The 16,714-nt window shown below is 43.9% G+C and overlaps 1 protein-coding gene across 3 annotated transcripts in view; it reads left to right on the forward strand.

Moving 5' to 3' along the window:
- LOC121288042 (arf-GAP with coiled-coil, ANK repeat and PH domain-containing protein 3-like) overlaps positions 1–16,714 on the forward strand; it is a 331,715-nt gene that overhangs the window by 145,047 nt on the left and 169,954 nt on the right. For all 3 annotated transcript variants that reach the window (XM_041206296.1, XM_041206297.1, XM_041206298.1), the window contains exon 2: positions 11,576–11,633. In XM_041206296.1, coding sequence (XP_041062230.1) covers positions 11,576–11,633 — 58 coding nt within the window. The remainder of the gene's footprint in view (positions 1–11,575; positions 11,634–16,714) is intronic.

Below are 16,714 nucleotides of genomic sequence, written 5' to 3' on the forward strand. Positions count from 1 at the left end.
GCGTCGCCTCCACATGCCCAGTTTTCTTTTCACCATAGCCACTCGCTCCTTCCAGTTTCTAACACATACCCTGGTCCCTCTGAACCATATCCCCAGCACCTTCAGGTGGTCTGACCTGACGGTGAAGAGGACAGAGAATCAGTCAGCCCAGTTCCCAAAGAACATGGCCTTGCTCTTGCCACACGTTACATTGTTATACTGTCATGTAGCTTAGGGCCATAGTGAATTAGAGTTACTTTAATTCAAGTTGGGGAACATTCTCCACTCCTTTTGTAACACAGTACAATCAAAGTAAAGAACTGAGTTTTTACAAATAGGTTCTAAACCTTTCTCCTTACCTGAAGCTATTGCCGCACTTTAGGCCGTGGTCCCATGGGCACTTACCACAGTCCAGCATCTCATACAAGTGACCACTTTCTGTATGCGGAATTTGAACAATGGGCCTGGTCTTACTTTCCATCAACTGCAGTTACATCTGGTGTGAAACAGGGAGCTTCACCGAGCCTGTCAGTCTGCTGCCTGAGGTGGGGTTGGTTAAAACGCACCCCTCCCAGTGAGTTTTATCCTCACCAGATGTCCAGATGCACTTTGCAGCAGGAGTTACTGTATAGTGATTGGGATTGAGTGCCACACAGTTATTTTTGGTTCTGGCTTCCTTACCCCTCCAGTCCAAAATTCCCACCTGAAGTCAATGGACCTTTAGCTGGTCCGTCAAATTATCTGTCCCGCCCACGACGATTCCCGCTACCGGTGGGACCGGAAAATCCCAGGAACTGATGCTAGTTGTCGTTCTCCAGCTGCCATCATGCTCTGATCAATACAAATGCCTCACCCTAAGTGAAGAGATAAAGGGCGAAGGGTCATCCATGAGAATTCGGTGCTGATAATTGACTCAACTGTAATGAAAATTTCTTCACGGAGTAACTCGGCTTTAATTCAAGGGGGAGTTTTCCAAAAACATTCAGGTGACAAGGAACTGTGGCTATTGCCTCAGGATTACCTCCAGGATTATCTTGGAGTAATTGAAGGTTAATTTACTGGAAGCTGCTGCTAGTAACCAAGGAGACTAATCATAGGGGTATTAAAAAGAATGTTTCTTTTATTTCTTTGAACACTTTTGCTTATAGCAATATTGGGAATGGAAAAAAATGACTGTTTGACTGGGTTGTGTGGTTGGAAGGTTGGGGGGGGTGAGGGGAGAATATTTCCAGCCAGAGTTGGTAACTCCACTGCCAGCAACATATAGAAAAATTGCTGGTGTGTGCCTGCACATTTCCAGTCTGGGCAAGGATCCTTTCTGCCAGTGTGTAGCTGGAAGAGTTCTCCCATACTGTCTGCGTCTGACCTAATCAAGCTTTTGCTGCAATGAAAAAGTGCAAAAGCAAACACTAGTTCATTAAAGAAAGGTCTCACTGTGTCATTAAGGTGTTGACATCGCAGTTAAATCTTCAGAATGGCACAATAGCAATGAATAGACTAACTGTTTACCAATGTATGTTGTGCAAATAGGTTTTAGCAATTAAATCACATTTAGAATGAGCTGCACGTATAATTGCTGTGTCTGTTTGCACCCAGTGCTGGGGAATACCACTGATCTTTAGCCTTTCTATGGCGGTCTGACCTGTCTCTGCTCTTCGAACCCAACAAAGGCTTTAAATTCACCATGTGTAACATCAACTGCAGTGGATATGGCAATCAGCATTGGGTAGTTGTAATGTTGGATTTTAAGTAATGAAAAAAAAATCAGATTTTGACCCATTTGGGATATATGTTTTAATATATGTTATCTTAATTGTGGCATCATGGCACTTACTTTTAACCCTATAATGGCCATGCAGAATGTACTAAAGTCAAAACCATTCTGTACTGTTGATTCCTAGTGAATCAAATTATACACTTTTTGAAGGATGACGAGCGTTTAATGTGATGATTCCACTTCAACAAGTAGAATGATCGACAACAGACTGTATTGAGGCTTCCAGAAACATCAAAGTGTTTGTCCACCTGAGCATTAAAAGTGGCAAAATTTTTGTTTAATAGACTAGTGAGAATAAAATGGTTTCACCTTCAAAGAAAAAGACAGCTTATAGCACACAAAATCTTCCATTCTCTATTTTGCTTTGTAGCTGACATCTGTCACGAATGAAAAAGGAGCGTGTGAGGAAGTCTCACACACGCTCACCATCAAAGACTATATAGAGATTCTAAGAAATGTCTTTCTGTAAGAAAATAGATGAAGTGCTTACGAGCTGATTCAAGATCGATTGTTTGTTTCAGTATCATGCTTTGCTATTTGCTTCATATATTAAACAAAAACAGAATTACCTGGAAAAACTCAGCAGGTCTGGCAGCATCAGCGGAGAAGAAAAGAGTTGACATTTCGAGTCCTCATGACCCTTCAACAGAACTGAGTGAATATAAGGAGAGGGGTGAAATATAAGCTGGTTTAAGGTGGGGAGGTGGGGGGGTGGGGAAGAGAAGTGGGGGATGTTGTGGTTGTAGGGACGAGCAAGCAGTGATAGGAGCAGATAATCAAAAGATGTCACAGACAAAAGAACAAAAGAACACAGAGGTGTTGAAGGTGGTGATATTATCTAAACGAATGTGCTAATTAAGAATGGATGGAAGGGCACTCAAGGTACAGCTCTAGTGGGGGTGGGGTGGAAAGACTAGCAAAGCATAAAAGATTTTAAAATAATGGAAATAGGTGGGAAAAGAAAAATCTATATAAATTATCATCAACACTTTTCTCCGCCGATGCTGCCAGACCTGCTGAGTTTTTCCAGGTAATTCTGTTTTTGTTTTGGATTTCCAGCATCTGCAGTTTTTTGTTTTTATATTATTACTTTGTATATTACTTCACTTGTAAATAAATCAGACCACTAATTTAGCCAGTACACAGAAGTCTAGTGATATGTTACTGTGCACCTTCAAAGGTGCCCAGAGAACATTGCAGGCATACAAAGTATTCTCCAATAAACATTTGTTATCAGTAATTCCTCAGTGGTTTAAGGTAAACATTGAGCCTCAGTTAGATTGGGCATGAGTGAACCTGTTTGATATAAATTGAAACATAGAATAACATCCAGTTTTTAATCAGGTTGTTCAGGAACTTGTTACATAAACAAGTAGATATCATAACGAAAGATGATTTTAGTTTAGTTTTAATGAATGATGAGCTCCCCCAGTGGTTTAAGTAGTTACATCCCTGATCTTCATTGCTCCAGTGGTGAGCATGCTTTCAGCTACCTAGGCCTAAGCACTGGAATTCACTGTTGAAACCTCTCCATCTCTCTCACTCCTTTAAGACGCTCCTTAAAACCTACCTGTCACTTGTCCTAATATCTTTCTGTGGCTTGTGTGAATATTTTACTAGGTTAAAAGTGCTATATAATTTCAAGTTGCTGTTGCACTGATCGTTGTGGAACTGAGAGGTACAAGTCTCCCATCATTTTAATAGAGACTATCACTACTATTATGAATTCCACTGCTCTGGTGGTTGTCTAGGAGAACAGAGAGCTGCTGGCAGTAATGAGGTTAAAATCAGCATGGACCCATTCTCTATAATACCACAATGATGGTGTTTTGCAAGCATTGCATTGCAAATGCTTATGTTCCAACAAAAACAAAAGTACCTGGAAAAACTCAGCAGGTCTGGCAGCATCTGCAGATAGGAGCACAGTTAACGTTTTGAGTCCGAATGACCCTTCAACAGGGTCATTCGGACTCGAAACGTTAACTGTGCTCCTATCCACAGATGCTGCCAGACCTGCTGAGTTTTTCCAGGTATTTTTGTTTTTGTTTTGGATTTCTAGCATCCGCAGTTTTTTGCTTTTATCTTTATGTTCCGACTGTTCCGCATAGAAGCTCACTTTTTGCAGTCTGCATTTACTGTAAGATTCAACAATCTAAAGTGGTTTAAAACTCCATGTTTAAAATTTGCTTTAGCAAAATAACAGTGGTTTGGTCAGTTTTATCCCCTGTTCTTTAATTATACCCAACCACATCCATGTTTGCAAGGACTGCGGAAGAGTTTGTTGAGGATTCCACAATCAGTTTGTCCATCTGTCCTCAGTCCTTTGTTAATTTTGTTTGTGGTCCACAGTATACCAAAAAAATTGTTAGTTTCCTTCTGAAATTATTTTCTTGAAGAGTCACAGAACTGAGTTATGCATCGATTAAACTGAACACTTGTGTCGTTTGCTAAAAAGAGTGAACAATTCCTTGGTGATTTTTTGACTGGATACATTTACTAAACAGATTAGTTGTAGTACCTGGGTCTACTTGAAGTTGCCCCACACCATCAGACAAGCTAAAAACAGCAACTAAAGGCTGAAACAGATTAAATTTAAGCACTGGATTTTCCCTTTAAAGCTCCCTATCTTTCAAATTCTCTTTCTTTCTTTCTTTTAAATCCTCCTTAGAATCTAGCTCCTTAACCAAACTTTTACTCATCTGTCCTAACAACTCCTTAGAATAGGGCCAGAATTTTCACACAAAAATTGCGAAAATGGCTCCGGAGGCTTGAATCCAGAAAGCCCACCCCCCAAACCCAACCTCACCATTTTCGCAGTTGGAGAAAGGGCAGCAGGCTGAACTTTGCACATTCATGGTTCACAGAGGCAGCTGCAAGTGCAGCCAGCTTCAGTCTGATCTGATTTTAGAAAGGAGGGAGTGGGAAATACGATGTAAGTACTTTGGGCCCGGTAGGGGAAGATCTAAACTCATCAGAGTTCTCTGGAGAGGTAGGGTACCCTTTTGGATATGGTCCTGGGTTCACCCTCGGGAGAGAGCAGGTTCTCTTTGGGAGAGGTCATAAGCCCTTGTGATTATTAAAAATGGACATGAATGTGGATAAGTGTGTTGGAACTGTCAAGCTGTCAAGGTATTTAAATCTCCTGCCTTTGAAATACTTTTTAAAAACTGTCAGCAGTGTTGAAAAATAAACAGTGCTTGCTATTTCACCCTGTCTTTTGAAATAAACTTGAGGGTTATCGTTATAGGAATAGTGCTACATGACTGCTCTCACAACCTATCATTATCACAGTTGGGCATCTGTCAGTTCACAGTTTGATAGCTCCAAATGCTTATAAAATCTTTGAAGTGGGGCTATGAATATGAATGATGAGGGATTCAAGGAAGTTAAATGTAATAAATGGGTTTTTATCAATGAGAGTGTTTTTTTTTAAATAGTGAATTCATCAATTGACACTTGAGAACTTTATTTAATCTCAGCATAGGCTCACGTGGATAGTATGACGGGCCATGGGGGGTGGGTAGAGGGCCATAGGTTAGCATGGAAAGTTTGATGGGCCATAGAGGGTGGGTGGGGAGCATGAGGTGGTATGGGGTTTGCATGAATGTTGCATGGGAGTATGTGGGGGGCAAGGGGGTGTGAGGGTGTGGACTAGAGTACTGTTTTTTTCACACTGTTCACAATGCCGGAATACCGAGGTGGGCCTTTTCACCCAATCTGCCTGCCTCTGCACCCAGCAGCCCCTGTGCTGCCTCTGAAGTGCTTCTGGGGACAGCAGACCCAAGTCCCATTTTGTCCACCCTCACACCATATCTGTGCCCCTCAGCAATTATAATCACTTTAAACTGCAGATCCCAATTTTACACCAGTATCCATTTCTTTGTGAGACAAATTGATAACACAGAATTATACTGAAAATGGTGCACTGATTTGTTAGCATGCACACTTTCACACTAATCTGTTCAGGATGCTGGTTACCTTTGTTCTATAAATACTGAGTGTTGCTAGGTCTTTACTAACATTAACAATTTAAAGACAGCCTGATCATTTTAAAGCGCTGGCTCCCACTGATCCCCAGCATGAGTAATGCCCTAAGGAGGGGCTAATTGGAAATTGGAGCAGAACAGGGTGATTTTCAAGAGTGTAATCTCATCTTGGGATTCATGGAGCGATTGTGAACTGCGTGCACCTTGCTCGTGTTTCATGATGTCACCTGAACCATTTCATTAGTTTATTACCTTTCAGTTGCTCCCAGGTGGAGCAACTGAATTACGCTCAATTTAATGTTTTCAAAGGATTAATGTACGTCAGCTTTGGCACAACGCCCATCTGGTGAGAGCCTGGTGACTTTTTAAATTTTTTGTTGGAGCCGTTTGGTAATTGTTAACATGAGTCTCCAAAGCTAATCAAGACAGATCAGATCCCTTTAAAATCTACCTTTGAGTGGTACTCCACAGAATGGACTACAGAGTAATTGATTCCGAAAGCAGCTCAAATAACTGCAGGTGGCTGCTTCCTCAGGCAGAAATTTGTAAAGGAGGCGCCTCAACTGTTCAGCAGATCCCATGAAAGCAGGCATTATTTGAAATCTTGCACCTTTCCTCTTCAACCCAAATGTCATTAGAAAGCACACTGCGTTTTAGCAATGGTTTGTCATTAAAGTTAATTCTGAGTGTTCATATTCCTCATTTGTTACTGCTTAATATGAACAAGATTGATTCCCTTCTGCAATTTCCAATGTTTCTACCCTAAGTCACTGGCTTTTACTTCTGGGGTAATGAGGACCAGCCCATCAGGACTAGAATGTGCAGGGTTACAGGGAGAAGGCAGGAGAATGGCACTAGATGAATTGCTCATTCGGAGAGCTGGTGCAGACATGATGGGCTGAATAGCCTCCTTTCGCACTGTAAACAATTCTGCGATGCTTTAGGACGTTCTAGTCAGTAAACCTAAAAAAAAGAGCTGTCCTCCACTCTTTAAGCTTCTCAACCTGTAATCTTAAACTTCAATGAACGTGTCCTGACTAGTTTATTATCCATTTCCAAATCAGCAGCGATGATCAAAATTAATTCACTCTCCACTTACATCCTGGAAATATTGACTCACAGAAATAAAAAAGGAGCCAAGATCAGTTCATTTGTAATATCTTAATGTCTCTGCATGAATATTGAAGTGGTAGCTCCCACAAGGACACTCACATCTACTGAAATTAAACACAGAAGCCAAAGTATTGGTGTCTCTTCAGCGAACCATAATAGTTCAGTTGGTAAATGCACAACCCCCATCAACCAACTAGACAGGGTGCAAGGTTTCATGTCTGATGTGTGCAGAGTTAACTGATCTCCAGCGGAATGATGGTAGTGGCAATTTAATTAGGTTCAATGCCCCCAGGCTGGAGAAGAACCAGCTGGAATACCCATGCCTGGTTGCTATGCAAATGCCAATTGAGAAGGACGTAGTCAGACTTGGTTGTGGTGTCTTCTTTAGTTGAATACACTGCCTCAGCTCCCTGTCTGGGCCTGCACATGAAGAATGGAAAGGTACATTAGAGTGGCTGGTGACAATGGGGACAAACACAAGCCTCGAGCAATGACGTGGCGATTCTGATAGTGGCTCCCAACAACACAATGACATGGATTTTCCTCCTCAGAACCACAACAGCAAATTGGATTTATATTGGGCCTTTAGCATAATAGGCACTTCATAGGGGCAATATAAAATAAACTATGACAGCAAGTCATATGTGGTGATATAGGGCAGTTAACCCGATGCTTGGTCAAAGAGGTCGGTTTTGAGGAGCATCTGAAAGGAGGAGACAAAGGTAACGAGGTGGCGAGGCTTTGGGAAGGAATTCCTGAGCTCAGGGCTTTGGCAACTGATGCACACAATGGTGGAGTTGTTAAGAAGAGGATCCTGGAAGCGATGATAGGCTGATAGTGATTGGTTAGACATACTGGGCGGGATTTTCCGCACTCGCCTGCCATCGGGATCTTCCGGTCCTGCTGTAAGTCAATGGGCTTCTGGCTGGGGCGCCACCTCGCCCACGGCTGGTCCCACCCTCGAAAGGGCCGGAAAATCCCGGCCACTATTCCACCCTCTGCCACCACCACCCGCCCGCAACAATTCAAGCAAGCTAGCTAAACACAATTTGCCCTTAACATGTGCTTGCCTCCCTTAATTAACCCACATTTGCCCAAGTGACTATTAATTTAGTCCTGACTTGCCCCTAGAAACTTCTCCACCATTGTGGTTAACTGGCCTGTAGTTGCTGGGCTTGTCTTTGCACACCAAAAGCTTGGTTGAAGAGGTGGTGGCCAACAGCAGGCCTGAGTCTCAGCTATGGCTCAGTAGGTAGCACCCTTGCTTTTAATTTATAAGGTTTTGGGTTCAAGTCCCACTCCAGGGCTTTGGCAGAAAAATCAAGGATGAACTCCAGTACAGAACTGAAGGAATGCTGCATTGCTTGAGGTGCTGTCTATTTAATGGGACATTAAACCAATATCTCATCTGCCTGCTTAGGTGGATGCAGAAGATCCCACGGCATTATTTTGAAGAGGAGTAGGGGAGTTATCCCCTGCTATCAGATGCTGTCAGACCTGCTGAGTTTGTTTAGCATTTTTTGATTTTGTTTCAGATTTCCAGCATCCGCAGTATTTTACCTTTGTCTGAGTTATCCCTGTTGTCCTGCTCAATGCTTATCCCATGAACAGCATCACAAGAAGCAGATTTTCTTGTCATTGTCACATTGCTGTTTGTGGGAGCTTGCTGTGCACAAATTGGCTGTTGCAATTTCTACATTACAATAGTGACTATTATTTAAAATTACTTCATTGATTGTAAAGCACTTTGAGACATCCAATGGTGGTGAAAAGCACTATATAAATGCAAATCTTTTTTTCTAATGTGAGGATTTGTGCAGGATAAACGTTATACTCCAGCCTGTAGAGCACTTTTTTCTATTCGTTCATGTGATGTAGGCTTCACAGGTTAGGCCAGCATTTATTGTCCATCCCTAATTACCCTTGAGAAGATGGTGGTGAGCTGCTGTGATGACTGTCACATTAAGATCAGTTCAACTGAGTAGGAGTCACGTGATTTGTTCAACCAATGTGTGGCTAGCATAGGGGAATAAATTTTAGGGAGGGGTTTCCTAGAAAAGAAAGATGGCTGTATGAGGGGCTGGTGGTACGCAAGCAGCCACAGAAGCTCTTGTGTAAATAAAGTTTGTTTTGTTTGACTAAGAAGCCTCCCAGAGCGTGTTTCCACAGCTGCCTTCTTGAACTGCTGCAGTCCATGTGGTGTAGGTACACCCACAATGCTGTTAGGATGGGAGTTCCAGGATTTTGATCCAGCAGCAGTGAAGGAACGGCAACATATTTCCAAGTCAGGATGGTGTGTGACTTGGAGGAGAACATCCAAGTGTTGGTGTTCCCATGCATCTGCTGCACTTGGCCTTCTAGGTGGTCAATGTTGTGTGTTTCGAAGGTGCTGTCAAAGGAGCCTTGATGAGTTACTGCATTGCATTACGTAGATGATACACACTGCTGCTACTGTGCGTCGATGGTGGAGGGAGTGAATGTTTGTGGATGGGATGCCAATCGATTGGGTGACTTTGTCTTGGATGGTGTCAAACTTCTTGAGTGTTGTTGGAGCTGCACTCATCCAGGCAAGTGAAGAGTATTCCATCACGCTCCTGACTTGTGCCTTGTAAATGGTGGACAGAGTCAGCATTCCCAGCCTCTGACCTGCTCCCTGCTCTTGTAGCCACAGTATTTATATAGCTGGTCCAGTTCAGTTTCTGGTCAAGGATAACCTCCAGGATGTTGTTAGTGGGGGATTCAGTGATGGTAATGCCATTGAATGTCATGGGGAGATGGTTAGATTCTCTGTTGTTGGAGATGGTCAACTTAAGCCAGTGCATTGTAGAATTCTGAAAGGGAATCAATGAAGCCGGAAATTAGATCAGGATTTGGATCTTGGATTGTATTAATCCAAAATTCTAGCATCAATGGAAAATTGGCATTGTGAAGTACCATCTACCATGGTGGACAATCCAAAGATCTCTACATCACTAAGAGAAACAATCAAAAATTTTGTATCAGACATTTCAACCATAACACTTTCTCAGTGTTGCCATTGGAGTACCAATGGCAACTGCAACACAGCCCCTGGCAGAGATTGGATATCCCTGTCATTACACTAACTGGTCTGTCAGCACATTGCTGCTAAATTGAGGGAAAATATACAGGGTCACAAAGGCTTTTACACACTTGTGTATAGAGAAACACAAAGGGCTGTGTGTTCATTTTTTATAGGACTGAAACCATATCAAGGAAGGAGGGAAATATGCACTTTAATGGTCATTGTATCGTAGAGCATATTTCAATGCATCATGTGGAGGAGTTCCAGACACAGTGTCATAGAGTCCAAGTTAGAGTCCAAATAGATCTTTTAGAGCCCATGGGCAGGATTTTGTCCTGTGGGTCATGACCCCAACAGGGCCCAAATGAGGTCCCAATCCTGCACTGTAAGGGAGTTCACCAGGCAGTGATTTTCTCTGAATTAATGGCCAGATGGTGAGCCCACCACCCAATTGAGGACAGCAGGCATGCGCTTAAAGCTGGAGGGCTGATAGGAGGCCCTCCAACACAGAAGAAGCAGCAGGATGCCTATTCAAGTAGGAGAAAGAGAAGGTGCTTCAAGAAGGAGATGCCCTCCCTCTAAATTTTTAAAGTTTTAAATAAAAGAGCAAGCAGCCAAGTGACTATTGTGGAGGGGAAACCCCACCACAGGGTGGCCTGTTTCTGCAGCTGAGGCCAGGCAGATGGGGAGGGCCTTCAAGCTTGCCTGGAGCACTGACCTTCAGTCTGCTGCTGGAAGGCTGTATCCAGGCTGCTGGCCTGCTCCCTGATGTCTCAGAGGACCTGGACGCTCCTTTAACTTTAGGTCTTAATATCTTCTCCAGTTCTCTGCCTGAAGGCTGATCCAACACACAGCATCACGACCTCCACCACAGGTAGGGCAAGGAGGCAGGCCTTGATTCCACTCCAGCCGAGACGCGGATCGAACCCCATGCTGTTGGCATCAATCTGAACAGCACTGGCCATCCAGCCAACTGAGCCAACCGACCCCTCCCCAAGGAGTCTGAATTACTGTGGCAATGTGCATTTTTAGATGCATGGTGTAGTTCCGGAGTATGATAGTGATGACAGAGGCTCCGATGTTCTTCGGCCTTAATGTAAGGACCTTTAATTGTCCACCTGTCATTTGTGGGCAGGTAGCCTTCCTGCCACCTCCACCCCCCCTCCCATTCCACCTCCAGGATGGTGCCAGCAAACTGCCACACCAACCAATGACAAATTTTCATGCCTGCCTGCCCACCTCCACACATGCCCCCATCAAGCATAAAAACCCTGCCCCACTTTCCGCTATGACACAAAGCTGGTATGAATAAAATGGGGTGTAATGCAGATAGAAAACAAATGCAGATGATTGGTGCTTTAAGGATTGTTCCTATGCAAAATCTCTCCCTTAAGTCCCTCATAGATCCTCCAGTTCTCAGTTTCAGTAGATTCTACTGTACAGTATGTAGAAACAAATTATTTGCATTGAATTACACGTATATCATTTTTGTGGCCATCGATTGACCTGAATTCAATACGCCAACATCAATAAAACTTAATATCGGACTTAAATAAATGCTCAAAAGATGTTTTGATACAGCAAGTGGAAAGAGAAATCTTATTGTATAATGGGGTGATGTTGATGGCTGTGCCTCTGCTGCTGATTCACTTGCTAACGTCTGTGTTTTCATTGCAGGGCGACAATTGAGGAGGTGGAGACTGATGTCGTGGAAATCGAAGCAAAGTTGGATAAGGTGAGCGACTGTTCACACACACCTCCACTGAATCCAGCTGCTCCACTGAAACTTTAAATTTACACAGTACTTTAGGCGTTTTAATCCGAATCTGGAGTTCAACTTAAATTGGGTTTACTCCTTAGACCTTCCCTTCAGGTCCAGGGGCACTGGCTCCTTGCTGAGGGGTTCCATGATTTCTGACCACCATCTGGTATCTCAGCCATTCTTCATGTGCCAGTCTGGATAGTGAAAATCAGCAGCCTGTTCCATCATTGAGGGGCACCGCCTGATTCCTCAGAAGCCTTTAAAAAGAATGCTTTTACCGTTTTGCAGTTCTAAGTGAGCAGTGCGATTTTTCTCTCTGGGATGTTCACACCATACATTCCAGCACCCATCACAGCATAGGGCAGAATTTTTTGTCCCACAGGCAGGCGTGCACCCAACCCGAGCAGGCGTGAAAATGTGCGCAATGACATCGGGCGAGCGACACAACGTTATCGTGCACTCTCCCAACCTTTAGCTCGGCGGGCGCGTGCGAGAGGCAGCAGCCGACAAAGAAGAGGGCCATGAAGGTCCTTGATCAATTAATTAAATTGAATTTTTTGCTGCCTGTCCAGCCGTTCAGTTGGCGGGCGAATAGGCCAGGCGGCCTTTGCATTTTTAATGAAACCTCATCCACGGGTGAATAAAATGTTTTTAATCTCCTTTTTTACAAGTCCTTCTTCCTGTGACAGAGTCCTTATTTTTGAAATCTTTATTTTTTTCAGGTTAAAAATCTTCAGCTACCTGAGGCAGCTCTGTGCCTTCAGGGAGCTTTCACTGAGCGCACCCTCGCACGGGCACACACTTCAGCACCCGCGCTCCTCCCGCCCCCACCCCGGCAGCGCTGAGGCTCTGAGCGCGCCTTTCATGAATGACCAGCCAATGTGAAGTCGCGGTCTGAGCCCTATTGCGGGCGGCAGTCGGCCTCACGGCTGTTCCCAGGCCCACCCGCCGTACCCGCCGGACGAGGGGAAAATCCTCCCCTTAATGATTAGGAACAAGCTGCCTGATTGACTTTCATTCCCTCCAGAGCTCAGGGACACTGCAGTCAACCATAAGGTCTCTGTTGGCAACCGGGTGAGTTCAGTGAATTCAGCACAGACCTTGTGGTGTTGTTTAGTTTCACACCAGGTGGTGTATTTATCACCTTCATCACTGGAGAATCTTTAAATAGATTCACTTTCCAAAAATGATCCTGCGAATCCAATGGGTAGAGAAGAATGGGGACATTTTATTCAAGTGTCTGGCAAACTGCTCAGGTCACAGCGTGATTCTAAAATTGAATTTGTTAAACTGAATGTTGTTCAGCTCTATGCATCAGGCATTTAAGTTTTTTTTATTCATTCAGGGTTTTTGGGCTTTGCTGGCTAGGCCAGTATTTATTGCCCATCCCTAGTTTCCCTTGAGAAGGTGATGGTGAGCTGCCTTCTTGAACCGCTGTAATCTATGTGGTGTAGGTACACCCACAGTGCTGTTAGGAAGAGGTCCAGGATTTTGACCCAGCAACAGTGAAGAAGCGTCGATATATTTCCAAGTCAGGGTAGTGGGTGACTTGGAGGGGAACTTCCAGGTGGTGGTGTTCCCATCTATCTGCTGCCCTTGTCCTTCTAGATGGTAGCGGTCATGGGTTTGGAAGGTGCTCTCTAAGGAGCCTTGGTGAAGTTCTGCGGTGCATCTTGTAGATAGTACACACTGCTATTACTGTGCATTGGTGGAGGGAGTGAATGTTTGTGGATGTGGTGCCAATCAAGCAGGCTGCTTTGTCCTGGACGGTGCCCAGCTTCTTGAGTGTTGTGGGAGCTGCACTCATCCAGGCAACTGAAGAGTATTCCATCACACTCCTGACGTGTGCCTTGTGGACAGGCTTTGGGGATCAGGAGGTGAGTTACTTGTCGCAGGATTCTTAGTGGGCGACAGTTCAGAATTCAGTGGTAGAGTGGTCTGCTCCAGGGTAAGGAAAGTTCCCAATAAACCACCTTGTGTTCATTTCTATAGAATCCCAAATCCTGACAAGATGCATCTCTCTTGCATCTTGATTCAGATGGAAGATAGTCCCCATTTATTTGATGCTTGATGCTCTGCCCATCAAGCCAGCATCAGCTCAAATTTAGAAATCTAATCACAGTAATGAGGACTGGCCTTTCATTTATAAGATTAAAATTCAGCCAAGACTGAAGGGATTAAAGTTCTGTCTGACTGTGAAATTCTTAGTGAGCATGTGTCCCAACTCAAAACTGCCTCCATCTGGCACTCAATTGGCAAGATTAGCCAGGGTGGTGATAGCTGGAATGGAAACTGGTGGAATGTCATACTGTACAGTAACAAATTATCTTAAATTTAAAGTTATGGCACATTGTTGGAGTTGGGGAGGGGATGTTTTACTCTCAATCTAACTGTGTTAGATCATCCAAGAAGGTTGGGATGCTCATACTGGTGCCCAAAATTGAAATGCCCCATTTCACAACACAAAATTAATTTTAAGATTTTTTTTAAATCAACTTATGTGAAATAATATATATGTAAAGTTTTCATCTAACTGAATTGCTCAGTGAATATGCTAAATAGGTTGTGGTACAATTAATATGATGTGAACATTGCTGGCTAGGCCAGCATTTATTGCCCATCCCTAATATCTTTGAGAAAGTGTTGGTGAGCTTCCTTCTTGAACCGCTGCAGTCCATGTGTGTGTAGGTACACCCACAGTGCTGTTAGGGAGGGTGTTCCAGGATTTTGACCCAGCAACAATGAAGAAACGGCGATACATTTCCAAGTCAATGGCAAGTGGCTTGATGGGGAACTTCCAGGTGGTGATGTTCCCATGTGTAAGCTACCCTTATCTTTCCAGATGGTAGTGGTCGTGGGTTTGGGAGGTGCTTTGTAAGGAACCTAGGTGAGTTCCTTGGTGGAGGGAGTGAATGTTTGCAGATAGGGTGCCAATCAAGTGGGCTGCTTTGTTCTAGATAATATAGATCTTCTTGAGTGTTGTTGGAGCTGCACTCATCCAGGCAGGTGGAAAGTGCTTGTTGATAGTGCACAGGCTTTGGAGAGCCTGGGATTCCTAGCCTCTGAGCTGCTTTTGTAGCCACAGTATTAATATGGCTGGTCCAGTTCAATTTCTGGTCAGTGGTAACCCCATGGAGTTGATAGTGGGGGATTCAGCAATGGTAATGCCATTGAATGTCAAGGGACGAGGGTTAGATTCTCCCCTTATTGCCTGGCACTTGTGTGGTGCAAATGTTACTTGCCATCTGTCAGCCCAAGCCTGGATATTATCCAGGTCTTGCTGCATATGGACATGGACTGCTTCAGTATCTGAGGAGTTGCGAATGGTGCTGAACACCATGCAATCATCAGCGAACATCCCCACTTCTGACCTTATGATGGAGTGAAGGTCATTGATGAAGCAGCTGAAGATGGTTGGGCCAAGGACACTACCCTGAGGAACTCCTGCAGTGCTGTTCTAGAACTGAGATGACTGACCTCCAACAACCACAACCACCTTCATTTGTGCTAGGTATGACTCCAACCAGCAGAGAATTTCCCCCCCTGATACCCATTGACTCCAGTTTTGCTTGGGCTCCTTGATGCCACATTCTGTCAAATACTGCCTTGAGGTCATGGGCAGTCACTCTCACCTCACCTTGGGAGTTCAGCTCTTTTGTCCATGTTTGAACCAAGGCTGTAATGAGGTCAGAAGTTGGGTGACCCTGGCGGAACCCAAACTGAGCATCAGTGAGCATAATAATTATAGATTCACAGCACAGCAGAATTCCATTTGGCCCAACAATCCAAGTTGTTCAGGATGGAGGACAATTCAGGAGGAAGCCAACACTAAATTGGTTCAATTCAGGAGGAAGCCAACACTAAATTGGTTCAATTCAGTGAGTCAAAACATTGACATTTTATCCAAAAAGCTTGCCCTATAATGACATTACTGCTTTGTTTCCTCAATGAAATCTGTACAATTAACTGCCTGACACAGGCACAGTCCCCTGCACAAGGACATAATATTTCCTTTGTATATAAACTTCAAATAAAATTGTAAACTGTTTCAGAATTAAAACCTTCATATAATATTTCATATTCTCCACCTTTGTTTGGAGGTTACATTCTTAAAATCATTTAATGAAATAGTGTGCAGACTTTTATGCCGGAGTCAATGGACTTTTGAATAGCTCGCTGCATTTCACGGCTCCGTCCCCATCCCCACCGCATCAGGGTCGTAAAATCCCGCCCAGCGCTTCCATTAGCTCCTTCCCCTAATTCTTTCTTCTCCTATCAATGCTGATTCTTTGGGATATTGCAGCTGGCTGCTGTCTAGTACCTCACTACAATACTTTTTTTTTCAAATACGTTCCCTGATGTGAGAGACATCACAACTGAACCCAATCCACATCTCACTTGATATGTTCAGACACTCAGAGTGCCGGCTGAGAATTTTTCTCTCCTTGACCTTTACTGTCGTCTGGTCTGAGAAGAAGCACCCGAGCTCCCACCACAGACCAAGTCTAGGCCAATTCTGGTCTGTATGGCAAGTCCTGTGCAGGGTGCTGCATTTGCCAATCAAAGTACACCACCCTCTCTTTATAAAAAAAAATCTTCTACCACATAAGGACAGAACTGTTTTAGTTTCCTTTTGGCAGGACTGAATAGGCCAACGCATTAGAACACTGCTCTTTTGCCTCTTGGAGCCAGTTTGAATCTAACCCATAGAGAAGAGACAATGGGTGCCCTTCTCTGAGAAATGAGTCTTCAGTGAATGAGTTTGAAGAGCCTCTATTCAATGTACTTAGCAGTCCTCACGCACTAATGTTTTCCCACATCCGAAAGCCACTTTAATTTGACAATTCTGCTCAGAAAAAGTATAGGATATTTAAATGCTGTTTGCATATCAGGAAGATGGAAGTTTAGGCTGAATACCAAGTCAAATTGAAAACGAGACCATTTCGGGTTTCTTTACCAAGATCCACTTGATGCTGTTTCCCATTGAAGAATATATAAGCTGCCCAGGCAGCGATGAGGTAATGCTCTGTGCGCTGCAGCAGTGACTACGTGCT

Source organism: Carcharodon carcharias, chromosome 15, assembly GCF_017639515.1.
Source record: "Carcharodon carcharias isolate sCarCar2 chromosome 15, sCarCar2.pri, whole genome shotgun sequence".
Taxonomy (NCBI): domain Eukaryota; kingdom Metazoa; phylum Chordata; class Chondrichthyes; order Lamniformes; family Lamnidae; genus Carcharodon; species Carcharodon carcharias.